This window comes from Otolemur garnettii, unplaced genomic scaffold, assembly GCF_000181295.1.
Source record: "Otolemur garnettii isolate 467f Iridium unplaced genomic scaffold, OtoGar3 scaffold00001, whole genome shotgun sequence".
NCBI lineage: Eukaryota > Metazoa > Chordata > Mammalia > Primates > Galagidae > Otolemur > Otolemur garnettii.
This window is the reverse complement of record NW_003852396.1, coordinates 28,941,582-28,967,535: the sequence shown is the minus strand read 5'-3', so window position 1 is coordinate 28,967,535 and position 25,954 is coordinate 28,941,582. Positions and strand designations below refer to the sequence as shown.

The window sequence follows — 25,954 nt, the reverse complement described above, 5'->3', positions numbered from 1 at the left end:
AGAATAAACAAGTAAGCAAACAGCTACTTAAACACAAACTTCTACCTCAGGTGCAGAGGAAAGAAAGGGGTGTTGAGGAGGAAATCCCATGACCTACTTCAGGCTCATTACCTCATTTAAACTTCATGACGGCCTTGCCATAGGAGATAATATCACATCTCCAAGTTGAAGATGAGGAAACAGAGACTCAGCAAGGTGAAGCCAGGGGACCAGGTTCCACAAGGATTTGGTAGCAGTGGGGACAGGGCCTCAGGCTAGTAGATTTGGGGGAGGAGTGGCTTCTACCAACTTCCTTCTCTGGTAAAATCCACTGGGGCCCATCCTCCCCACCCAGTGTGGCTGGGGTGTGGTTCTCCTCTGTGGGGCCCTGGAGCTGAAAGGGAGGCTCAGTCTCCCCATCTCTGACAGCTGTCTTCTTTGAAGCCCTCAGGAGGTGCTGGGCTTTGGGAGGCCACTGACTACCCAGCCTTCAGGATGAGGTGGAGAGAGGTGGGGTCTTTACAGACTCCCTTCCAGCTGAGTGACTTCTTAGGGCTTGTTTTTTGGTACATAGTTCTGCTGCTGTGTCTTAGACGACGGAGGCACATTGGGGAAGAGGTGCAGGGGCCTGAGCAGGCAGCATGTACACGAATGTACATGTGTGCCCACAGGGCTTTCCTACTTGACCTGGCAGGTCCAGCTGAGGCTCAGTCTGGGCTGAATGTGGGGGCCGGGGAGCCAGACTAGGGTAAGTGCCGGTTTGGGGTAATTAGAAGGTACATAATTAGAAGGCGTGAGGGCCCTAGGTGGCGGGTGTCTGTGAGCATGCCTGAGTAGCCCCTCACTGGCTTTGAGTCGGGTCCTTTGGACCCTCACTTTCCTCCTGGAAGTCTGGATCATATGGCGTCTGTCTGCAGATGAGCAGCTGCACGGCCTTCCTGTGGGCTCAGGTCACCAGCAGGTGCCCCCGGGGCCGGGGTGGTTCTGGGCTCTCTTCTGTCTGGTTTTGCCTCTTTTCACTCTTGCCCCAGCCCTCCAGACCTGCATGGGGACATGGAGGGTAGCTGGGGGCTAGGCTGTAGGGACAGTTTGAGGACTTGGGGCTCTTAGGTCTGTGGGTTAGACTTCTGAAGGACAAGGGAGGGGGCCGTGCAGAAACAGGCTTGAGGTAGGAGCTTAGGCTAGGCAGGAGGAACGGATGCCTTGGAGCAGAAATTGGAAGACTTATACCAAATTTGAGGAAGGACAAGCAGGCCTTCCTTAGATGGCCAGGGGTGCCATCTGTTGGATGTTGTCTGCCAGGTGTAGCCTTCACCCTTCTCCTGTCCCTGGTTTCCCCCTGAGCAGCTGCCAGTGATCTGGAGAGTCCCGAGGATGATGTGAACACTGCCTCTCCCCCCATTTCCCCTGGGTGTAACTGAAACCTTGGACCTTCCTGGGCCGGTGCCCAGCCAGGCCTTGAGGGCAGGTGGCAGATCAGTTTCCTGGGCTCCTTTTCCAGGCAGGAAGCCCAGACTGCCTAGGGAAAAGGGGCTCTCGAGTGGCCTGGGACATCCTACAGGCAGCACTTCCACTGCCAGGCTTGGCAGCAGACAGCTGAGGGCTCCTTGACCTGCTGGGGCCCGGGGCCAGTGGCTGACCTCTGAAGACACCCTTGAGCTTCAGAGGGTTGTGTGCGGCCTGTGCTGACCACTGAGGAGCGAGGAGCACAGCTTCCTCATCTCTTGCACCTGAGTCTGGGCCTCTGGAAGTGCCTGGTGGACTTCCTCACTCTCCCTCAGCCCCTCCCACTGTCTACCATATGTCCTACTTCCTGCTGTGTCTGCCTTATATACAGGATGGAGGCTTCTCAAGGGCAGGCCACAGTCTGGGCCTGGGGGCTCCTCTGAAATATCACCCACTGTTCCTTAACCTGCTTTGTTTTGACTCTTGGTACTTCCCACCATCTGGCAGGGGGACTACTCTTTATGTGTTTGCCATCAGTCTCCCCTGGAGTGGTGCTTCCTAGGAGAGGGACGTTGTCTGTCTCTGGCGCCAAGGGCAGTGCCTGGCACATAGTCAGTGCTGGAGAGATGATGGAAGGCTGAACACCGGCTGCCATGACCACCCTACCCGTGGGCAGAGATGCAATCAAATACGTCCCAGTCCCCTCCAGAGGAGGTGTGGAAGGACCAGGACCTAGATGGGGTGGGGGTAGAGGAACACACAGGAGCTATGAAAACCATACCCACTTTGGGAAAAACTTCTAGAGAAGCTTCTAGAAATAGAGGTGTTTGCATTGTGCTTCAGAGCATGAAGGAAAGGGCCTTTCTTAGAGGAGAACCAGCAAGGGTGAGGCAGAGAGGCTCGGGAAGAGTGGCATGCTTGCAGACTTGTGAGGAGTGGGTGGCAGGAGCTCGGAGAGATGTGGCTGGAGTGGGGAGGCTTGGGCTGTGGGAGGTTGCCACCCTGTCATCCCCCAGTCTCAGGCTGCGACACAGGCTTCCTTCCTACCAGGCTCCCTTGCCGATGCTGCAGGACATCTGTTTGAGGAAAGGGAAGGAAGCCCTTCCCCCTCCGCGAAGCCTCCTAGTCTGCAGGGCCTCCCCTTCCAGCCTGTCTTGCCCTATGAGACCAACTCCCTGGCAGGGGAACCCCTCTGCTCAGGCTTGTCCCTGGGAGGTATCGCCACCTCATGCTCTGCCTGTCCAATGGTACCTTGCTAACTTCCAGTCAAAATCCGTCATCCTGAAAGTGGTGCTGAGAGGACAGTAGCTGTTTGCCTGTCCCTGCTGCCCTGCTGAGTTTCCCCTCTATCTGCTCTAGGCCGGTGACCACCCCGGGCTCTGAGGATGAAGCTGAGACCACTGTGCTGGCCCCTGACCTTCCTTTTGGTAAGTTAGGGATAGACCCTGGGGAAGGCAGAAAAGCTGAATCCTTAGACTTGTACCCTAGCCCTCCAGCAAGGGAGTTGCAAACACTGCTTAGGGACCCCATCCTCGAGTGGGGCTTCGTTACTCAGCATTTAAAGAATCTGAAGCAGTCAGACTAGAAGCACCTCTGGACCCACCTTGGCATGAGACGGAGACACAGGAGTGGAGGTCATGGCTGCTTCCACTCAAGGCACCAAATTAGGCTCACCCGGGCTTATGGGGGATAGTGAAGAAGGAAGGACTTGCTGGCATTTATAGGCAAGGCAGGTATGGTCAAGAGTGAGATCCTTGCTCTTGGGAGACAGGCGAGCGTGAAAACCAAGCCCAGCAGGAAGCGTTGGCAGGAGACCTAGAGGAAACTGGGCAGAAGAGGTCTGGAATTTGGAGCTTGAGAACTTTAGCACCTCAGATGCTGGGCTTCAAGATCTAACTTGGTCTAGGAACCCCCGATTCCAGGTCCCAGAGTCAAGAGCCTCAGCTGACTCTGAATTATAGACTTGTAACATCTTGGAGTCTGCTCTGGGTCCATCCCAATGAAGCCACAGGCTCAGGGAAGGGCTGAGCTTGGCCTCAGGCACCTCGGAGGGTTACTTCTTATACAGGAAGCCCCCTAGTCTTGGCAGGTGTTAGGAGCAGGCCTGAGGAGGTCTCTGGAGCCTCTGTGTAATGTTCCACCTCCCTGCACCTGCTCTGCCCTGCACCTGCTGCTCTCCCAAAGTTTGTGACAAATTGGAGGAGGGATTCAGGGCAGATACTTTGTACCTGAGAATGGGAAGCAGAGGGACCTCCCAGTGGAATGGTCACACACATTGAGAAGGGGACACACATTGAGAAGACAGATCCTTCTTTGGTCATGTGGTATGCCCTGTTGGAGTGCACGGTGGCCTTGCCTCGTGGGGAGGTCACAGAAGAGGATGTGGTCCTAGAAATTTGGGCAAAGGCCCAGAATAGGCAACACCGGCTGTAGATTTGGCTCCAGGGATGATAAACAGAGACCAGTTAATGACATGACCAGCTGTAGTGGTGGTGGGGGTGGGTACCTAAGGCACCAGGAAGGGGGAAGGCATCTGAGAGAGGACTCGGAAGTATTTCCTCCTTATCATCTGGTTAGCTGAATGGGCTGTGACTCAAAGACCTCAGAGCTTGAAATCCTGATCTGGCCTGGTCTGGGGTTTTCTAGCACTCTCCAGAGCAGATGTGATTCTCTCCCTATCCAGGCACTGCCAATGCAACAGGTTTGGGATGGGGCAAGTTTTCCTTGCAGCATGTGGGATTGAGGTTGGGAGAGTGTCTCTGAAGCTTGGATGGAATGGCCCTGTGTGGTCAGTGGTCCCTACCACCGGGGCCTCAGGAAGTAGGTAGTGGATAGATGACCCCAAAGACTGCATGCCCAGCACTTTCTGCCTGTTTCACCATGCTCCTGCTTGCTGTTTTTTCAGCTGCTGCCCTGGTCTCTGGCCACTCCAACATCAACGACCCCTTGGCAGTGCCCACCCGGGGAGGAACCCAACCTGGTGCGTGTTGCCCTGTCCCATCTGCCATGTTCTGGGAGTCTGGCTTCCCCAGGGACCTCAGGCTTAGCTCCTGGCATTTTTTCTCACCCTTCACCTCCCACAGGACCTGGGGCAGGGCACATTATGCAGGTCCTGCCCCCTAGGCACCTTCTCAGCTTCATGGGGCTCCAGTCCATGTCAGCCCCATGCCCGCTGTAGCCTTCGAAGGAGGCTGGAGGCCCAGGTGGGCACAGCAACTCAAGATACAGTGTGTGGAGGCTGCCAGCCAGGGTAAGCCATGGGGCTGGGGAGTGTGGGCTCATGGCTAGGTGATCAGGACTCTGGATGCTAGGGTCCTAGCTTTATCCCAACCGGGCCTTAGTTTTTCCATCTGTGAAATGGGCAGGACAAATGAGGGGTCCTGGTGGGAAGGAATCCAGTCTCTCTGAGGAATACTTTTTGGGGGAAACTTCTAGCCCTCACTGATGTCTTCCTTCCCTGCAGGTGGTTTGGGCCTTGGAGGGTCACCCGAGTTCCATGTCAACCATGTTCTTGGGCACCTCTTGGTATTCGTGGCTGTGATGGTGAGTAGCAGACGGTGGCTAGGACTGGTGGTAGTGTGGGAAGGGGCCAGTGAGCTTGAGTCTAGGAGCTGCTACAGTGTCTTTGTGGGGGCATTAGGGTCCTTCTCCCAACCTGGGGGAGAGTATGTAGCCAAAGGGTGTCCAGTAGGACAAGTCGATTGTTCCACTGTCTGTGTCTGCCCATCTGTCTTCTGAGTGGCAGAGACCATCCAGCAGGTGACAGCCACAGTGGGGGGAAGCACTGGGGGACTCACTTCCTGACTAATCTCCTGTCCCTATCCACTCCAAGAGACCCATGTGGACAAGCACAAGTGTGCGCTTGTGCACATATGCTCACCTCCTCTCACTGCAGAGCTAGTCAGCTTCTGGGGCAACTAATTCATGCTCCAGGCCACGGGAGTGGTAGGATCCTGTGTCCTTGTACCCACGCATGTGCCACATGTGCCATCTGTTCACCCCTCTGACCTCAGCATGAGGGGATGATGGGGCTGAGGGTCTGTATGTCCTGAGGCCTGAGGCAGCCTTATTCAGGATGACTGATGCCCAAAAGGGAAAATCTGGAGAGTGAGTTGGCCTTTGCTTCTCCATTATGGCAGAGAGTGAGCTTTCTAGGACACATCAGTTCCTCCCCATTCCACACTAACTGGGGTCCTGGGCCTCTGCTTCTCTCTGTCTCCATTCTCTCTGCTTCTGTCTTGCCTCCATATTCCATGATGCTCAGGATGGGAGCGGCGGGCCCGACGTGGTGTGGAGGTGGCTGCAGGGGCCAGTGGCGGTGGTGAGACACGGCAGCCTGGGAACGGCACACGGGCGGGAAGCCATGAGGAGACGGCTGCACAGTATGCGGTTATTGCCATCGTGCCTGTCTTCTGCCTCATGGGGCTGCTGGGCATCCTGGTGTGCAACCTCCTCAAGCGGAAGGGCTACCACTGCACAGCTCACAAGGAGGTCGGGCCCGGCCCGGGAGGTGGAGGCAGCGGTGAGGCCTGGCTAGGGTCCAGGTGGGGAGGACAAAGGATCTGACAGAGAGAGCCCTTCAAGAGCTAGTAAGGAGGTGACAGCTGCAGACAGAGTGGGAGGAAGGGTGAGGGGCAAGGTGTGGCAATGGGGGCAAAACAGAGACAGGACAGCCGGTCAGGTGGCTTCAGCAGGATTCCTACCCTGGGTGAGGCCCCGCCAACCTATAACTTCTGTACTTGTTAGAGCCATAGTTGTGTATGTGGTTCAAGGATTAGACAGCCTTTGAGACACTCGAGGTGACCTGTGACCTCTGGCCTGGAGTAAGAGAGGAATGAATGCTCTGAGTCAGGAGGGCTAGCAGGGCAGCTGTCCTGGGCAGGCACCATCAGGGGCTTGGGTTTCAGTTCCAGGTTGTGGTTTGAGTTACTAGTCCTGGAACCAGAAGGAGAGGCATGTTCTACCACCTTGAGCCCAAGGCCCTGGGCCCCTTTTCTTGTTTTCCAGCCACCACTGTCACCTGAAGGGCAGGGGACCTCACATGCACATACTCTTCCTTGGGCCAAGTCAAGAGTAAAATGGCACCTCCCATGCCAGTGCTCCAAGCTGCCTCAGCTGACCAGAGCCCCTTCCAACTCCTGACATTGGAGTCTGGAGGAGGCCAGAGAGGGATAGGAGCTTTAGACAGGCAGGAAGGAATATGGCAACTCAGGGCCATTTTGCCTGGGCCTGCACTTGTTTCCCTAGCCTTATGACTTCTTTTAACTGCTGGCTGCTGCCTAGTTCTGTGTGGTTTGTTTGGCATTGGTCACAGGATTTATCATGGTGGTCCATTCTCACACCACTGAGGTTCAGAACGAAAGCTGACCAGTGGCCTTCACTTAAATAGTTACTTAGACAGGGTGGTATGCAAGAAAGTGATAGACCTAGAATGGCAGAGTTCACCGCAGATGTTGGGAGTCCTGGGCAGAGAGGTGACCCACAGATCTGTGTAGCTGAGAAGGGGACAGCACAGGCCTAAAAGAGACTGACCTCCCATCTCCCAACACATACACACATACATAGACTCTGCAGGGACTGTGGAGTGCAGATGGCTGTAAGCATCTGGGACTTCTGGGTGCAGGAAATAGTGATGTTGAATAATAAAGGTGATGATAGGCCTTATCTGAGCCTAGAGTCCCGCAAGTGCAGGGCTCTATGAGACTTGTGTCACCCAAACACATACACACACACGCATGCACACATGTACTGGGTGCTGCTGTGACTCTTTAGGAAGGCCAGGGGCGCCCTCTGCTGGCAGACCCTGGGTAAGCTTGGGAGCTGGAGTTCCCCCCGCTTCTATAAGATCATGGGCCTTCTCTTCCCCAGGAATCAACCCTGCCTACCGGGCTGAGGATGCTAACGAGGATACCATTGGGGTCCTAGTGCGCCTGATAACAGAGAAGAAAGGTGAGGAGGGGCTCTGACCTTATCCCAGTGCCCAGGAGAGCCTCCTCCAAGAGCCTGGGAGGCAGCTGCAGGGGGTCAGAGTCCTGCCTTGCTCTGTCCCAGCCCTGGGATGCCTTGGTCCCGCCTGGCATTCTCTGGCCCAGTAGTCCTGCCCCTTGGCCTCTTGTTCTTGCCTGATGAATAGGGGAGGGGAAAGCACAGGCCAGGCTAGGGAAGAGTGGTGGGTAGGTAGCAGGTTCTTGGCCGGGTCAGGGTGTGGGAAGGCTGCCCCATGTGGCCAGAGCTGGTTCTGACTGCAGCTGCCCACAGAGAATGCTGCAGCCCTGGAGGAGCTGCTGAAAGAGTACCACAGCAAGCAGCTGGTGCAGACGAGCCACAGGCCTGTGCCCAGGTGAGTGGGCACGTGGGAGAGGAGAAGCCAGAACCTACAGATAATCAGCCTGCCTTCTGGGCTCACCACTTGGGGCTGTCCCTCTTCATGTCACCCCAGGCCTCTCTACCTGCTGCTGGGGTCTCCTGACCCTGGCCTGCCCTCCTGACTGCTCCCATCTGTGCCCTCCTGCAGGCTGCCACCAGTACCTCCTAGCATGCCGCACATCTGCCCACATCGCCACCACCTCCACACCGTGCAGGGCCTGGCCTCACTCTCTGGCCCCTGCTGCTCCCGTTGTAGCCAGAAGAAGTGGCCTGAGGTGCTGCTGTCCCCTGAGGCCGCAGCTGCCGCTACTCCTGCGCCCAGCCTCCTGCCCAACCCAGCCAGGGCTCTGAAGGCTGGGCCCAAGGCAGGACGCCAGGGCGAGATCACCATCTTGTCTGTGGGCAGGTGAAGTGGGCACAGATAAGGTCGGGGAGATAGCCTGATGGGTGGGGGTGATGCAGAGGCAGGGCACCCTGCTTGGTGGTGGTCTCATCCTTATTGGGTTGGCCAGAAGGAAGCCAGAACTTCCCAGCAATGCTGTGTCTTGGCTCCCCACAGCAGGGTCTTGGCCCCCCTGGGGCCCCTCAGGCCAAAGGCATATCTACTTGCAGCCTAGAACTGGGGCGGATGGGGGCTGGGTACAAGTAGCAGCAGAGCAAAGCCCTTGTCTATAGGTGGGAGCTAGGAAGAGCTTGGGCATCAATAGGCTCAGGTTTTAATCCATGAACTTGCCCTGTGATCCTGGCAGGTACTGTCCTCTCTACACCCAAGGCTGCCTCTCTAATGATAATGATTGTACCTCATCTTCACAGGTTCCGTGTGGCTCGAATTCCTGAGCAGCGGGCAAGTTCAGTGGTGTCTGAGGTGAAGACCATCGCAGAGGCTGGGCCCTCAGAGGGTGATCTCCCTGACTCCCCACAACCTGGCCTATCCCCTGAACAGCGGACACTGCTAGGAAGTGGTGGAAGCCATAATAAATGGCTGAAGCCACAAGCAGAGAAGGCTGAGGTAAGGGGCAGGGGGAAGTATCTGTTGGCACCAAGGCCAACCCTGACTAAAGTTAGGGGAGGGGTAGAAGTACAAATGGCCCTAGGCAGGGATCACTCTTCCAGAGCTCCAAAACTAGCCCTTGACTCAGATCTGACCCTTCACCCCTCTCCTCAGGAGAATCGCTATGTAGTCCGGCTAAGTGAGAGCAACCTGGTCATCTGAGGGACTACCCAGTCTGAGGACACTGTAGCCGTACCCTAGGCGGTTCTGAAGGCTTCCTGGAGGAGGTAGAGCTGCAGCTGGGACTATAAGGATCAAGATGCAATGGCCCGGAGACAACAGCAAAGGCCACATCCTGGAGGTGGATCATCCGCCCCAGTGAGGAGGCAAGGCAGGTGGCCACACTGTGTGTAGGAGATCAAAAGCCCCGCCCCTGTCCCTGCTGTCCCGGCTTTTTGCAGGATATCCCTGGCATCCCCCCTCCAGTCCCCTGTGCCTGCACTTGGTGGATCCTAGGAGCCCACAGGATTCTCTGTATCACCAAGGGGCTAGGTTTGGTGGGAGTAAGGGGCATGTGCCTGGTACCCTTGACCCCCTGCCCCTGTACAGGGCCCTAGAGCAAATGTGCCTCCTACTCCTCTTCTGGCAGGTCCTGTAAAGGGAAAGGGCAACAAAAAGCCCTGGGCTGGGAAGCTGAGTTCCTGGGTTCTAACTTTGGGCCCATCGCTGGGTCCTAGTTTTTCTGACTGTGAAATGGGAGAAGATGACATCTCAGTACCTAGGGCCTCTCAAGCTCCTTGCAGGTTCTGGGCTGGGTAGTGGAGGGTGAGGGAGCTGGACTCTTGTCACCACCCCCATTAGTAGCTTTATCTGGCCCCCCTGTTGCTGCTTCCAGGGCCTCTGCCTTCAAGGCCCCCAGGGGCTGTCCATCCATGGCTCTGCCTACAGAAGGGGCTTCATGCATGTGCCTGCCCCCTACTTTGCTGTTTTTAATTAAATTGACAAAACAGACGACCTGGGCAGGGCTGTGGCACAGAGCCGCAGTCTGCCTAGCCATCTGCAAGATCTTGGGAGCTTTGGGGAGAGGAGCATGGGCCAGCTGGAGAGTGCCTCTGGCCTTAGTGGCTTCTGTGTCCCTGTGGTGCCAGTGTGTCTGGGCAGCGAGGGCGACTGCCAAGCCAGCTCCACCCACCACTCCAGCTCAGCAACTTGGTTATTTATGTGGGGCTGTGCAGGCATGGCCCGCCACCTGCCCGTTTCTCTTATTTATTGAAACTTGCTGTCGTCCTATCTTTGCAGTTCCATCCCCATCCGTTTGTTGAGTAATAAAAGGTGGGAAACTGCTGTCTTGAGGAGCTTACTTTCTCTGTGCCCCTCTCCCAGGCCATCTGTCTGTTCAGCACATACCTCAGGCCCTATTCCAGGTTGGGCAGGCTGCCCCTCCCCTCCAGGACCTCCTCCTCAGAGGTAGGAAAGCAGGGCCCAAGAGGCCTTTCACTTCCTCTGGTTCCCACTGAAGCCCCTAGGGCAGTGATTTTCAACTGGTGTACCATGGCAGAGAGGATTTTAGATCATTAATTAAATTATTTTCAAAAGACCTTAAGTATATTCCTTTTTGTACTTTTTTTTAATCAACATAATTTATGCCTAGGGTGACCAGACGTCCTGCTTTTGAACAATGTCCTGTGTCCCGCGGCATTTTTATAAAGTCCCGATTTTTGGAAAGAATGCACAAACGGGCGGGAGAACAGGAAGGGAATATACTTCGGCTGCCATGTGGCTATTTCACCAGAATATGAGTTTTATATTATTTTTGTTAATTTTATAATGTTAAACTGTAATAACCAAATAATTGCTGAGAAGTGATTATCAAGAACTGCTTATCAAAGTTTGCGTTGTTGTCAGGCCCTGCCCTGCCCTGTCCCCCCGCCCCCCCATGTTGTCCCACCTTACTGATGTTAAAATCTGGTCACCCAGCTCGGTGCCTGTGGCTTAAGGAGCTAAGGCGCCAGCCACATACACCTAAGGTGGCGGGTTCGAATCCCCAATCCGGGCCCGCCAAACAACAATGATGGCTGCAACCAAAAAAATGGCCGGGTATTGTGGCGGGCGCCTATAGTTCCAGCTACTTGGGAGACTGAGGCAAGAGACTCGCTTGAGCCCAGGAGTGGGAGGTTACTGTGAGCTGTGATGCCATGGCACTCTACCCAGGGGGATAGCTTGAGGCTCTGTCTCAAAAAAAAAAAAAAAAAATCTGGTCACTCTATTTATGCCATAGAAATTTAACTGTGGGTTCAAGTGTGCTGTGAGATAAAGGTTGAAAAACACTGGCCTAGGGTTAGGGCTGTCAAGTAGAAATCGAGCGTGAGCCACCTATATGATTTAAAATTGTCTAATAACCACATTTCAAAAAGTAAAAACAGGTGAACTTAATTTAATATTTTTGAACCCAGTATATTCAAAGTATTTTCATTCCGGTGTAAAATCAATATAAAAATTATGAATTAGGTTCAGTGCCCGTAGCTCAGTGAGTAGGGTACTGGCCACATACACCAAGGCTGATGGGTTTGAGCCTGGCCCGGCCTGCTAAACACCAATGACAGCTGCAACCAAAAAATAGCTGGGCATTGTGGTGGGCACCTGTGGTCCCAGCTACTCGGGAGGTTGAGGCAAGAGAATTGCTTAAGCCCAAGAGTTTGAGGTTGCTGTGAGCTGTGATGCCACGGCACTCTACTGAGGGCAATATAGCAAGATTTTGTCTCAAAAAAAAAATTACGAATTAGCTCTTTTTCTTTGCTTTGAAATCTAGTGTGTGTTTTACACATCTCAATATGAACAGCATATTTCAAGGGCTCAACAGTCACATGTGGCTGGTGGCTGTTGCACTGGATAGTGCAACACTAGAGGAAGTGGCAGTAAGGAGAACAGAAGGGCTGGACAGTGCAGGAGGAGGGAATGTGTTTTATGGAGAGGGAATGGCACATGCAAAGGCCAGGCACCCACACACAGGAGGAGCTGCAGAGTGGACACGTGGGCCTCATGCCAAGGATGCCTGCCCTGGAGCCTCCAATCCTTCATCAGCTCCTTCTTGGCCAGTGTGGAGAGTAGAGGAGCAACAGGAGCAGAGGCACCCTGGGCAAGCTGTTGCAACCATCCAGGAAAGAGGTGTTAAGACAGATGGGTCCAAGGGATTCCTAGGGCAGAACTGGCAGGCACTGCATTGATAAAGGAATGTGAGTCAAAGATTAGGGCAGCTGGTGGAGCAACAGGAGCTCCTGGGGCACCTGTGACACAAACCCTTAGGGATGTCCTGAGACATCTGGGTGTGAAGGCCTAGAGCTCTCAGAAAGTGGACCTAGATGACAAGAACTTCTACAAGCACTCAGGTGGACTCTCCACTGGACCTGGAGAGTACGCATCCTGGGGGAAGGGCCCAGGGCAGATCATGGACTGCTCCAGGGCATGGCAAAGAAACTACTGCCAAGGAGGTGGGAAGAAAACCAAAAGACAGTGTCCTTGCCACCAGAATGGTGGGTGTGGAAGCAGAGTGTGCTGCAAGGCCAAGTGCTGCCTGCCCTCATGAATGGACACAGGGACTTCTCGGGGGTCATCCCAAGGGAGTGGTGAGAGCAGGGCAAGGTCCAAGTGGACCGTTCCCTACAGAAGCCTGACTGTGCCAGGCCATGGCTGGTGGGGCCTTAGGCTCTGGGGATGGACTAATTTTTAAATTGGGGTTTTATTAGTTTAGTATATTGCTTAAATATGGAAGAAGGGGACACATTTAAATGCTAATGGCCTTCTCAGAGAGGATGAAGAACTATAATTTGACCCTTCATAAAACCTGGAGAGGTGTGAAGAAGGGGCAGCCATGCTGGGGGTACAGGAGGCCTGGCTTCAGAGGGTAGGGGCTTTTTTCCTGAGCAGAAGCCATGGTGGAGGTCAGCTACAGAGAAAATTCCTGCTCTGGGCAGAGGCTGGGCAGGTATACTTTGGGATTCAACCTCTCAGTTTCTCCCTAGGTACCTGGGGCACAGATTTCTCTTTCTGGGGTTTCGCAGGTGGCCAGGAAAAGAATAGGGACACCTGTGAGGACAAAGGGAAACAAGGTTTTGCTGCACTAGGTGAGAGGAAGGAGATTGGGAGGCTGGACTTCAGAAGGAATTTTCTGGATCAGCAAAGGTTTAAAGTCTAGGGCAGGGTGTCTGATGTAAGGGGCTGACTGGCATCACCAGTACACCCAAAGAAGGAACTGGTCCTTGGGACTGTCAAGTGCACTTGGGGCCCCCATTTGCCACCTGGTCAGCTGCATCTCGGGGAGATGGTTTGGCTTCCCCAACTAGGCTGACCCTCAGCCAAGCAACCCACTTCTCCCAGGACTTGGAGGGCATATTACCCATGTGTGGGGTGTACCAGAACCCACCTACTCTTGGGCCTCAGCCTCCTCCCCCAGGGAACACTGGCCTATGGTCTCTAGGTACCCTCTCTCCAACCTACTCACTCAGCCTGGGAGAAGTACATATATGTATGTAGATGTATATATACTTAGGGTGGAGACTGAGGCTAGTCAGGCTTCTCAGGCCAGGTGTGAACATCCCCATCACAGTAAACACTGCCTCTCTAGACCCTTCTTCCTCATTTTCTGCTTGCATAAAGGTAGGAGAAAGTTTTGGCCCTGGTTTCAGTTTCTTCTCTTGTCCTTTGGAGTATTGAGGCTGGCTCCAAAGAGTGGGATGAAGAGCTGAGGGATCACCTAGGGATGTGTCTTGATGCCCTTGGTCTTAAGGGCTCTCATTCTCACCAAGAAGCTTTCCTAGCTCATCCTGCAAGCTCCTATAGTTCAAGATAGGTGCAGGCCACTGGCAGAAATGGGAGCTGGGGGTCAGGGTGGTGTTTTGTGGGGGGGTATCCTAAGCTTACCCTCTCACTCCACTCACTTTCCACCCCCATGGGCCAGAATGGTGGGGTGGGCTCAAGTTTCCACCCAACGTGTTCTTGGCCTTGAGCCCTGCCAGTGACCTGAAGCCTCTGGGAGAATCCCTTCTTGCATCAGAAAAACTTGCTATTCCTGTGGCCAAAGGTACCCTCTCCTCCCCCAGTGGATGGGTTCCATGTTGGGTTTGGGTCAAGGATGGGAGGGAAGGCTAGGCAGAGGCACCAGGTGAGGTTTGGTGGGAAGCGCTGAGAGTAAGAAGTCCTGAGTTTTATTTCCAGCTGCAGTGTGAGCCAAGTTACTTGGCCACTTTTGGTGTGTTTTCTCTCCAGTTGAAGAGGCTGAATTCCGGACGTGTGGCTGTGAGCATATGGGAGCATGGACTATAGGGGCCACGACCCAGGAGGGAATGAATGGTAGGCAGATAAGGCAGGAAAGAAGCCTGTGCCTGGACTAGGGCAAGTAGTTTTGCCTAGAGGGGAGACAAGAGATTCAGATGTTTCAGATGTAAAACTGACAACACCTGATGGTTTGGATGGAGACCGCATAGCCTCCCTCAATTGTCCCCCTTGATTTCTGATAAATCCATCCTTTAAAAAAGCTCAGGCCTTGCTTCCTGTGAGATGAACAGAACATGGAGATTATTTGCCTGGACCATGGAGCCAGACCAAGGGTGAGTTCCAGCTCTGCCCCTCACCAGTTCTATACCCTTGGCCAAGATGCTTAACCTCCAGAGATGCCCCCTGGCTAAGATGGGGCTAACAATAGAGTATGCCTCATATCAAGCTGTGAGGATTATATGAATTAATGAGTGAGCCAGTGTGCTAGCCACATAGTAGGCTCTCAATAGATGTCAGCTGTCAACCTCCTCAGATGCCTCCTGGCTAAAATGGGGCTAACAATAGAGTATGCCTCATATCAAGCTGTGAGGATTATATGAATTAATGAGTGAGCCAGTGTGCCAGCCACATAGTAGGCTCTCAATAGATGTCAGCTCTTCATGGCCTCACTGGGCTTCATATCATGAGTCCAGGTGCTAAAGCTGCCACTTCATAGCTCTCCATCAACTGAGAGACCCTGAGGTCAGGCCCATGCTGTGTCTGCTATGAGATGCAGGACAGGTTTTTCCTGACTTGAATTAACTTGGGGAGAACCCCAGGGTACTCACTGGCCCAGGGTCTGGTTTTCTGTTCCTTTCCCCAAAAACCACTCAATCTAGTCACCTGGACTTTTTTTTTTGGGGGGGGGGAAACTTTTTTTTTTTTTAATAGTTATTCAATGTTCTACAGCTTACAGTAAATATCATAGTTACAAATTCTTGGCTGCAGTCTTTCAGAATGATCACTGTCTGATCTTCCAAACAAAACGAAACAAAAACCCAAAAGAATCCAAAACAACAAAACAAAATCAGATTGACACTTCATACACACAAGCAAGGCCATGGGGCTTTCCAGTCTTTACACTTCAGGCTGTGTTTTGGAAACACCTATAAATTCTTTGATCAAACTACTTGGAAGACACCGGTCAAAGGTTTATTATTGTTATTATTATTATTTTAAATGTTTATTTCTTTTTAAAATGTGAGTTCCAATAAAATTTAAAAATTAGATTCCAACCTGTAGATTAAAATGAATTAAAAAATACAAAATCATATACAACGCTTTCTTCACAGGGATGTTACATGCTATGAAAACAGGTTTCTCTGTCATGTGATATGAAACAGGGATGCAGATGCCTTGAAGTCAGAATAGGGATAGGCCCTTGGGCCTTTAATGATTATTACAGACAATTCCAAGTTGCTAGAGGCCTAGTCTTACCTACCCTTGGGTAACCAGGAGCTTGAGTCACACCACATGCAGACAATCTGGCTGACCCCAGGAGAAGGCTTCTGGCCAGTCCCACTCTTTCCCTGACTCTCTTAGGCCTGAGGAGGAAGGCTGGAGCCTGGAGATGCTGGTCTTGCTGGGGTCAGGCCCAAAGCTGATTTCACCCAGTTGATTCCTGTGGGCTGGTATTTATCTGCAAAGCTGTTATATCAATTCTCTTGCAGAAGGAAAATCCTCCCTCTATCAGGACAAAATGGGCACAGGGGCTCACTGCCATAGTAAGGATATTGAGGGACTACTGATGTAGCTATAGGGAAGCAAATGCTGTCATGTCCCTCTCTGGCTTTGTGGCAGCCACTCCTAACTCTTGGGTTCTGCAGTTGGCCTTTGGGTTGCACTCAAAGGCATGCAAGATAGAAAATACCCACTGAAGAAACTGAGGAATTGGGACCTAAGTCTGGCTCAAAACAAGGTTGGCCCTGGAATGTTGAAGTTGGCCTGTCAGGAATTTTGAAGGCTGGGCCCTTAAAGCCTAAGTTCAGAAATGAGGAGTTTTCTAGGAGAGAGGTACTTGGACAAGTAGGACAAACCTGCATGCAGCTCCCAGAGAGGCTCAGGTGTGCACACTGGCATGAAGCCTGCTTCCCACTTGCCCACGCCACTGCTCAGCATGCCCCTCTCCTGATCCTCAAGCTTGGCAAGCAGTAGGATGGGAAAGCAGAGCTTCTGTGTATTTTCACTCAAGTGCAATGGAGGAGGAATGCCATGGTGATATACGAATGACTGATCCAATGCTGTGATGGAGATCACAGGGCCCAGAGCAGGGTCTATCTCCTCTGGCCACAGAGCAGAACCAAGAAATTTGATATGCAATGCCTCAGTGGACTCCTGGATGAGTACTGTCTGCACAATGAAGATGCTAGAACCCACTGACCAAGGGGTTTTTTTGTTCTTAATTATTTATTTCTGAAAGCCATTTGGTTCAGAACAAAGCAAGACCTTCAAATGAGTATACCAGATCTCTGGGAGTGAGATACCTCAAATTTGGAACAATTCAGGTGGCCAAGGGTAAGGATTAGTATGCGTGAAGCCTACATGCTAAGCGTTTCCCTAAGTCCTGGTTTTAACTCATGGGAAGAATAAGCCCCAGGCCTTCAATTCATATGCTTATGGCCTTTTGGGGCTATGCCAGGTTCCTGTAAAGTGCCAACTCACTGGGCAATGGGCACTCTCAAGAGTCAGAAAGCCAGGATGTGCAGGCTTCCCAAGAACATGGGTCTTTTTCTTTTTGTTTGTTTGTTTTAGGAACATGAGTCTTTCAATAGAAAGATGCCTGGTGCTGTCCCTGGTCATGTCCTGAGCATCCTGGGCATCCTAACCCCAGTGTTTTGTTCAAGTTGGGCCTTTTGTTGCAAATTTTCATTTTCCATGTGCCTCCAGTGGGACTTGCCTCTGGGTCCACAGGGCCCATCAGAGGCCCTGGTCCAAAGCAATAGTTCATATAATTCTGCTCAGCTCAGAGGACTGAGCTTTCCAGGTCTTTACAGAGTTTTCTTTTGTTTGGAGAGAGACAGGCAGCCCTCCTTTAATGCTTGCCACTCAGAAACCCAACAGGTGGCAGGAGAAAGAGCAGACTTGGAGAGTTCAAATTTGGCTCTTTGCCTAATTAGCTGTGTGACCATTGACCAAGTTTCTTAAGCCTTCTGAGTCTGGTTTTACATCTGTGAAATTTGGATTTTGGCAATCCATGTCAAAGTACCTTGCTTTGGGCAGGTGTGTGTGCCCCTGCTAAATATTGAGGGAATGGGATATTTACTTTGGGGTCACTGCCAGGTAAGAAAGAGAGGGAACAACAACCGTTTTTTCTCATGGGGAAGAAATTAAATATATATATTTCTCAAAATGTGGCAAAAGATTTTATTTCAGGCTTTCACTATCTGGGGGCAATCTAGCCTCTAGATTCAAAATTCTTAGGTCCCAGGCTGGTGAGGAGAGGGAGTCAGGTAGAAGTGGGAAAAGCCAGGAGGGTTGGCTGGTGACTAGAACTACCTGTACTCCTGACCCTGACCACCACCGTGTTGCACCTGGGGAGAGGGTGGGTAGGAGATAGGGGCTTGCATGCTGGTCCCAGTGCTATAGCTCACTATATCACATAGACATATCCCTTGTCCACTCTGGCTTATGTGTCTTCCTACAGTGAGAGGGCCCTTCCAGAGCTGATTTTCCATCCAGCTTGACCACTGGGTCATCCAGAACTCTGGAGGATACCTATGGTATCTCCCACCAGATGCCTGTGATTTTACTAAAAGGCACCTGACTACCCCTGGTCTCCTGGGCTCAGTCCCTTTGCAGTGACTCACCAAGCTTGGCCAGGCTTGTGGATCTCCATCAAAGCAAGAGGGTGAGGCCAGCTGAACTGAGGCTCTGGTGCTCATATTGAAAAGGGGGTGCTGGGCCTGGCCTCTTCCAGACCACAGCCTTTCAGTGCCTTATTTTCACCTTGAGAACCTCGTTTGCTCTTGAATTAAATAGTAGGGGCTAAGACAGGCAGAGTACAAATGCCTCAGTACACAAGCCTGTGTGGGCATCAGACTGAAGGGAAAAGAGAAAGTTGACAGCATGGGATTCAAGTAGCTCTGTCACTTACTAGTAGCAAGTCACTTTTCTAAGCCTTGGATTCTTCATGGATCAAATGAGAGGAATAATCTCTGTTTTTGTTTTTTTTTATAATCTCTGTTTTATAGGGTTAAACAGATGATCTATTTTACATTGCTCTGTGAACTATGGGCCCAAATGTTAGTTTTACTTACTGGTGTAGAAAGAATGAAAGGTACCAGGTCATTCCTAGGTCTCTTCCTTTTCTTTCTTCCTCTCTGTGATTCCACCCCAGCCCATTTGGAGGCAGCAGGATCCCAGGAAGCCTTTCAGGACACCAGCATTCTGCTCACTGGGGGCCTGTTCCCTTTCCTTCTATAACCTGTTTCCTCATTTGTCAACTGGGTGTAATATGTAGTAACCCTAACCCTGTAACTCAGGGCCTATAAATTAAATGCTGTGAAGTGCTTTGAAATCTATGACACACCTGACAAATGCAAAGTTTCCTATTATTATTATTATCATTATTATTATTTTGGCATTTTTCAAACACATACAACATGATCTAGAACAACCTTCACCCACCTTTACAAAACCAAAGAGGGTAGGAGGAGGTATTTGCAAAAAAATGGATTAATACTGGAAAACTTTGTGGTTTTAAAATGCAACTTCATCAGCACCCCAGAACAGATGAGTTAGAACAGCTGGATTTTTTCTTACTGGTCCTGAAGTTTCCTGAAAGCCCAGGAAGGTGAGCTCCCAAACTCCTGGCTCTGGGACAAGGATGCTGATGTGCTTTGCCCTCCCGGAACAGCTAGAGAGCTTCTGAGGTCCTTCCAGCCAAGGGCTTCCTGATTTTTTTTTTTTCTCCTTTAGGGAGACATGGGAGGCAGAGGGAAGGGTGTGTCCAAGTTTGCATGAATTTAAAATGAAAATAGTTATTTAAAAGTCCCAAATGTTGTCAATGATCTCATTTTGTACAATAAAATATTCCTGCCCTATGCCCAGAGGGGCTGCTGGCCCAGCCAGGTATTGGGTGCAGGAGGGTGGTGTTGGGCAATCCAGGCTCCTTGCTGAGACTAGCAGGGGCCTCCTTGTCCCAGGGGTCCCTCTTCTCCCAGATGAGCCTATGTCTCCTGGGCCTCATCCTTGTCCTCCTCTCCTGGCGACTCCCACTCTCTTCCTTCTCTTCCTCTCCTCTCAAGATGAGGGGATACTGTCCTAAAAGCATGGCCTCTCCTTTTTTGGCCAGCCCCACCTGCTCCTTTTCCTAGAAGTGAAGTCAAGCACAGGACGAAAGTTCCAGATGTCTTCACAGAATTTCCAAATGCTATTTCTTCATTTGTAATTTCTGTTCCTGCCATCTGCCCACATGTGGCCTCTGCCCAGTCTTCAACCCCTGCCTTTGGAGTCCATGGAGGAATAGAGCAGAAACAAGAGCCCAGAGATGTTCCAGACCTCACCAGGTGTGGGCGCTGTTGACTTAATTTTTACAAAACCAAACCAATCCATCCCTAGGTAAATTTTTATAGGCAACATGCCACTAGGTAGGAAGGCTGCATTTAATGCTAATTTACTGTGAGGTCTGGGGAAGTCCTTTCCTCTTCTCTGGGCCTCAGTTTCCTCTGTCAAATGGGGGAATGGATGAGATGATTGCTAAGGTCCCTTCAGTTCCATGAGTCTATGAAATGTTTATTGCTATTACTTTTCCTTCACTATCCTGACCTTCAGAGCCTCCTGCACTCACCTGGAATGTGGTTTCTTCACTTTGGCCAGAGTGGCACAAGGTAACCAAGAGCTTGGCCTGCCTGCCAGCCCTACAGACAGACGGGTGAGCCTTGGCACTGGGAAGGGTAGAAGGGAAAGGGAGAGAAATGCCCTAGGTTCCCACTCTAATCAGGAGAAAGCTCCTCATCAGAGTGGGTTCATGATAGTTCAGAGGCCAAGGTCCAAATTACACAGGGAACCTGGCCTTCCAATGCCTCAGAATGCTGGGATCTCACCACCCTGCAGCTACTTGGCAGGTCTGAGACCAAAATCACCTTTTTAGGAAGTCCCAGGTCAGTTAACACCACTGTGCAAATCGGAAGGTCTAGGCCCAGACAATTTGGCCATAGACCTTATTTCAAACCAAAGCTATCAGGGAAGCACCTCTCCCCTTCTTCCCTCTCCTTCCCAACAGTGCCCTCCCTCCCTTCCACCCTCCCCTAAATTCCCCTAAAGAAAAACTCTGATTTCCCCAGGTTCTCAGCCTGGGGTATTAAGCTGCTAATATCACTCCTACATAAACAGGTGGTTTTGTTCTTGGTCTTTTGCGATGGTTTTCAGAAGACATTTCATTTGTGTCAGGACATAGTAATGTCCTGAATAAATCTTTCTTAAGAAAAAACAAACAAACAACAAAAAAGAACAAGTCCCCAGAGATGTGGCCTGCTCAACAGCTCTTGAGTTCCTATCCTAGACCCGAGGACCACATCTCCTTATGTTCTTCACACGAAACTGAGACTTCAGCTGAACCACTGCAATAAACCCCACTCTCTGCTTGCCACTAGACTGGGATCCCTGGGGACAGGATGCTTAGGGAGGAAAAGAAGAGCAGAGAGGACGTGGCCTGGTCAGGCAGGAGGAGGGAATAGACTGAGAAGGGCAGTGGCTAAGAGGGGTACAGTGGGAGAGAGGCAGGAGATTAGAAAAAGCAGCTTTTACAAAAACCAAAAATAAAAACCAAAACCATTAAAGATGCATAAAGTGACCCTTGCACTTCTGTTGTCTTTTCTTGCAAATAGAGGCGGTGCTGCTAGGGAACTGCTCCAGCACCGGTGTAAGACTTGAGTAGTTGCATACAATGTGTGACTCCAGATCTGGAGGGGGGAAAGGGATAGCCATTAGTGACAGAGATATTCCAGAAGCCACTTGAGGAGGCTTCTAGACCCTTCCCCCCAACCTGGGAGCCCTAACTGGAGCGCTCTGTGCATTTCCAATGCAGCTGCTTATTTTTTGCCTGTGGAAGTTGCATTCTAGCACCAAGCATTCAGTACTAGAGGAATGGAACTTAAATATTCACTTACTTTTTACTAGCTAAGTAATGCTGAAGTATGTGTTTATCTGAAAAATAGAGATTCTTATTTCACAGTGCTGAAAGGGTAATATATGTAAAGTTCTATTGTTAAGAATATTACAGACTTTGGAGCAGGAAAGCAACTGACAGTGAAAACTGTCACCTGCCCCTGCTCACACCTGTACTCCAGACTCAAGTAGGGGCTATGAGGCAGTTCCTATGTGTATCCCCCACCCCAATCACTCATCCCGGCCCCACTCACTTGGATGGGCTGCAGGCTTTACCAGTGCGGGGGCACGTAGCTGTACGCAGGGGTTCCTTGGGCCCTGTATGTTGGCATGGAGACAGGGTGTGCCCCAATTGCAGTGTGCTGGGGTGTCGTCAGCAGTGTACCTGGACATCCAGAGAGAGGAGAATAAACCTGACGAGGCTGCACCAGGGCACAGGACGAACAGGATAAAGCCACAGGCTTTCACATGGCTGCTCCCCCTAACTGAGCACCCCCATCTCCTTTGCCTGCCTGATAAACCACTGTCTGCTCTTCTCCAACTTGTCACACTTCACCTCCTTAGGGGAACTTCTGCTGATGCTTGAAGCTAGAGTCAATCACTCTTCTTTGGAGGCCTCCTGTTCCTTGTCTCTGTGTGCTTCTCTTATCGTACTTTAGATGTACTGAGTAGTTATTGTTGGTATCTGTGGCTGTATTTCCCACAATAACCTGCGTGTTCCTTAAGGGCAGACCTCTAGTCTGATCTACTGATATCTGGTCCTCAGGACCAGAACAAGAAGTCTGGCACTGAGCAGAGATCCAAGAGCTTGCTGATTTAATCTGGGGAGTTGAGAGGCCTCTGCCCCTTACATTAGGGGCAGAATAAAATCAAAATGCCCATTCTACCCCTTGCACTGTCTTTCCTCAGAGGGTGACCTAGCTAGTTTGTTTTTTTGTTGTTGTTTTTGCAGTTTTTGGCCAGGGCTGCGTTTGAACCCGCCACCTCCAGTATATGGGGCTGGTGCCCTACTCCTTTAAGCCACAGGCGCTGCCCCATGACCTAGCTAGTTTTTTAAAAGTTGGGTCTCTACAGGTTATTTGTAGTCTTCTTGTCTTCTCATGCTCTTCATTGGAATATCCACATTTCCCTTTAGGCATCAACTCATCCAAAGACATCCTTAAATCTGCTCTTCCCTAAATTCTGGCATAAGCCAGAAAGGTTGAAGGGGTCCTCAGGGACTCTGGCTTTTCTCATCCCTTATAGTGAATTATTGGACAAGTCCTTAAGCTCTTGCCTGCTAAATAATACTGTCCCTGTGTCCTCTTTTCTGGGCCTCCTGCTGCTGCTGAAATCCTAGCATCATCATCTCTCCCTTAAACAACACTGACAGCCTCCTCATTGACCTACTTGCTTCCAGCTCTCTCCTTCTAATCCTGCCTCCACCCTGCAGCCAGAGAATGTTTAAACCCAACAACATCCCTCCCCTATTTAGCCCCCTTTGTGAGTCTCATTACCAAACCTATTCAAGACTTATCACAATCTTATCTTTGCCAGCACTCCAGCTACCCCTCTGATTCCTTACCCTTATTTCCTAAGAACTTTGGACCCTTTCCATTCTGTGAACAAGTCATACTCAAGCTCTTCCTGCCTGTGTTGCCCTTCCTTCTTTCACTTTCCTGGTTAGCCTCTGTTCACCCTTTCAGGCCCAGCTCAATATACGCTTCTTGATGAAATCTTCCTCTCATCCCTGGACACAGATTTATCTCCTTCCTCTCAGTTCCCAAAACCCCAACACAGGATTTCTCATGCTATGCTGCAGTTGATTCCACGACTGTGTTTTCCACTCCATGAGCTCCTAGAGAAGAGGAATGGATGCTGACGCAGATGTTGCCTCACCTGCGGACATTGCCATGGTGGTGCCTGCCACCATGCCCATGGCCACGCCATTAGTCCTGGGAGCAGCAACAGGAGCTGGGTAGATGGCGGAGGGAATGCTGTTGGGCTGGACAACCGTGGTGTGGTGGATGACATGGGGCTGAGCAGCATACACCGGCTGTGTGTAGTAGGCTCCCTGGAGGAAAGAGGCTAAGGTCACACAGGCTTTTGGAGAGGTAAGTGGGATGTGAAGAGAGGGAGAGGGAAGGGGAATCTCTGCTCTTCCCAGATCCTAAGGGATGGGGTGAGAGAAGCATCAGCTCAGGGACACAAGGTGTGGGTCCTAGGTAAGATACTGCTTCTGTCTCACACCATGACTATGGTCAGTTCAGTGCTGGACTTGGCTTTCTGATCTGAAAAATGAGGCTTTTCACTTGGTTCTGCCTTGCTTCTAAGACTGCTCTGACAATGTAATAGGATAAGAACTTTACTCCCTTAATCCCAGCTTTAGCAATTTAAAATGTTTATATTTTATTGCAATGTACTTTTATAAAATGTCCTGCCTATACTTTTTTTTGAGATAGAGTCTCGTTCTGTCATTCTGCCTACGGTGCATTGGCACCAGCGCAGCTCACTACAGCCTATCACAAACTCCTGGCCTCAAAATCAATCCTCCCACTTCAGCCTCCTGAGTACTGGGACTACAGCCATGTGCCACCATGCCCAGCTAATTTTTTCTAGTTTTTGTAGAGATGGGGTCTCACTGGTTGCTTAAGCTAGTCTCGAACTCCTGGCCTCAAGCAATCCTCCCACCTTCACCTCCTAGAGTCCTAGGATTATAGGCGTGAACTACCATGCCTGGCTAAAACTGCCTACAATTTAAAGGCAGGGACTACATTCAATCAGTTACTAAGCATGTGAATTAAGCTGGTGAACTCTAAGGCACTGTGCACACACACTGAAGGATTCTTAGGGGCATTATTATACTGGTGTAAATGCAGCCATTTACACACTGAAACAATGTTGCACTGGGATAGCATTTCCCAAGATGTCTCTTAATACCTACAGCACTTTAAGCAAAAAGGTGAAGATGGAGTCAGTGGTCTGAGGTGACTTCTCACTGCCTGAATCACATGGCTGCTTCCTACTTCTACAGGCCTGCTGACTTCTAGAGGGGAGCAGACAGGGATTCCTAAAAGCATCCCAATCCAGAAATCCTCAAATGTTTCCACTAAATGGTAAGAACCTCAGAGTGGGCTTGGTGCCTATAGCTCAACCGGCTAAGGCGCCAGCTATGTACACCTAAGGTGGCGGGTTTGAATCCCCAGCCCGGACCCGCCAAACAACAATGACGGCTGCAACCAAAAAATAGCCAGGCGTTGTGGCGGGCGCCTGTGGTCCCAGCTACTTGGGAGGCTGAGGCAGGAGACTTGCTTGAGCCCAGGAGTTGGAGGTTGCTGTGAGCTATAATGCCACGGCACTCTACCCAGGGGGACAGCTTGAGGCTCTGTCTCAAAAAAAAAAAAAAAGAACCTCAGAGTGTGGGTTTGTAACCCCAGTGGTCTGAGAGCACAGTGGAAGTAAAATGAGAAAAACTGATCTCAAATCTCATTTTATTTTTTTAAGTTTTACCTCCTACTCTGCAATACAGCAGGGTTTTAAGCTAAAAAAGTGTTGTCCTTGTCACTCGAGAAGAAATGTGTCACAGGTGCACCAGAGCCTCATATAGTCCCCATCTCATACCAGTTGCCTCAGAGTACTTATATTCTCCACTAAAGGAGCCCAGATGGGGCCCCTTTATGCACAGAAAGAGAGAATAAATTGCCCAGGGTCATACAATAGTGGCAGAACCTGGGCACTTTCTCCTTACTAGTCTCATGGACTTTATCAAGGAAGGGTAATGTGGGGTTCAGGGGGAGAAGACCAAGACACCTGAAGTTTCATCCTGATTCAACCAATACCTCTCTGTGTGACCCTGGACAAGTCATTCCCCTTTTTGGGACTCAGCTTCTCTGCTTGTTTAACAAAGAAGTTGAGCTAGAGATCTCTATGGACCCTTGGCCCCCTGACATTCTGGACTGTTATTCTAAATGACTTTGTGCCTCCCTCCTCTGGGAACTGAGGTAGAGTTGAGGGAGTGAGCAGACTGCAGAGATATTGCTTCAGTGATACACAGTGGTGGCTGGCCAGAGCCATGCACTCTCCTCTCCTTCTTTCTCTTCTTTACTCCACCACACTCCCTCCCAGCTGGGGGTTCCTCCACCAGCAAAAGACATGGGACCATATGCACTTACCTGGGCGTACAGATTCTGCTGGGGGTAGGCACTTCTGATTGGATACATGGCCGTCTGATAGGGGTTGGGTGATGGGGAGTAGGGGGGCGGAGCAGTATTACTCTGGGTCGGTGGGACCTTATATGGTGTCCCCGCAGTATATCCTGTGCCAAGGCAATAAGAGAGACTTCCAGTTAGTTGGCAGAACAGCATTATTAGAAGGCAGAAGGTCCCCAGTCATGACTCCCTAGACAAGGATGGGCTGAATCCAGGCTGGAAACACAGATGAGAACAAACAGAGAACAGGCCTCCACCCAGACAGCCCTGGTCCCAGAGGCAGCTCCCTCAGTCCTGGTACACAGGACTGCATGTATGATTCTGGGCATCTTTTATTTCTTTGGCCCTCAGGGCTCTCATCTATAAAATAAGAGGCTGGAACCAGATGGTCTTTTATGGGACTTTTTCAGCTTTGAAAACTTGGCATTCTGAGCTGTGTGTGTGAGACAAGCAGGTGTACACAGATGAAAGCCCTCCAACCCACTCACTTTTTTTTAAGAGACAGAGTCTCACAGGTTAGAGTGCAGTGATGTGATCATTGCTATCACTGCTCACTGCAGCCTCAAGC

At 51.0% G+C, this 25,954-nt stretch overlaps 2 protein-coding genes across 2 annotated transcripts in view; one reads left to right on the top strand and one right to left on the bottom strand.

Moving 5' to 3' along the window:
* Positions 1-2,756: 2,756 nt before the first annotated feature.
* Positions 2,757-9,768, top strand: RELT (RELT, TNF receptor). Its single transcript, XM_003780916.3, has 10 exons — positions 2,757-2,852; positions 4,331-4,405; positions 4,509-4,675; positions 4,889-4,968; positions 5,690-5,947; positions 7,294-7,374; positions 7,684-7,765; positions 7,940-8,197; positions 8,605-8,800; positions 8,957-9,768. The coding sequence occupies exons 1-10, from the start codon at positions 2,811-2,813 to the stop codon at positions 9,002-9,004; spliced, it is 1,287 nt and encodes a 428-aa protein (XP_003780964.1). The 5' UTR covers positions 2,757-2,810; the 3' UTR covers positions 9,005-9,768.
* Positions 9,769-15,222: 5,454 nt separating this feature from the next.
* Positions 15,223-25,954, bottom strand: part of FAM168A (family with sequence similarity 168 member A) — a 209,902-nt gene continuing 199,170 nt past the window's right edge. Inside the window, exons 5-8 of the mRNA XM_003780915.2 lie at positions 25,351-25,493; positions 23,078-23,252; positions 21,454-21,584; positions 15,223-20,994 (exon numbers count right to left, since the gene is read on the bottom strand). Of these exons, the coding sequence (XP_003780963.1) occupies positions 21,472-21,584; positions 23,078-23,252; positions 25,351-25,493 (431 nt within the window). The 3' untranslated portion in view covers positions 15,223-20,994; positions 21,454-21,471. The remainder of the gene's footprint in view (positions 20,995-21,453; positions 21,585-23,077; positions 23,253-25,350; positions 25,494-25,954) is intronic.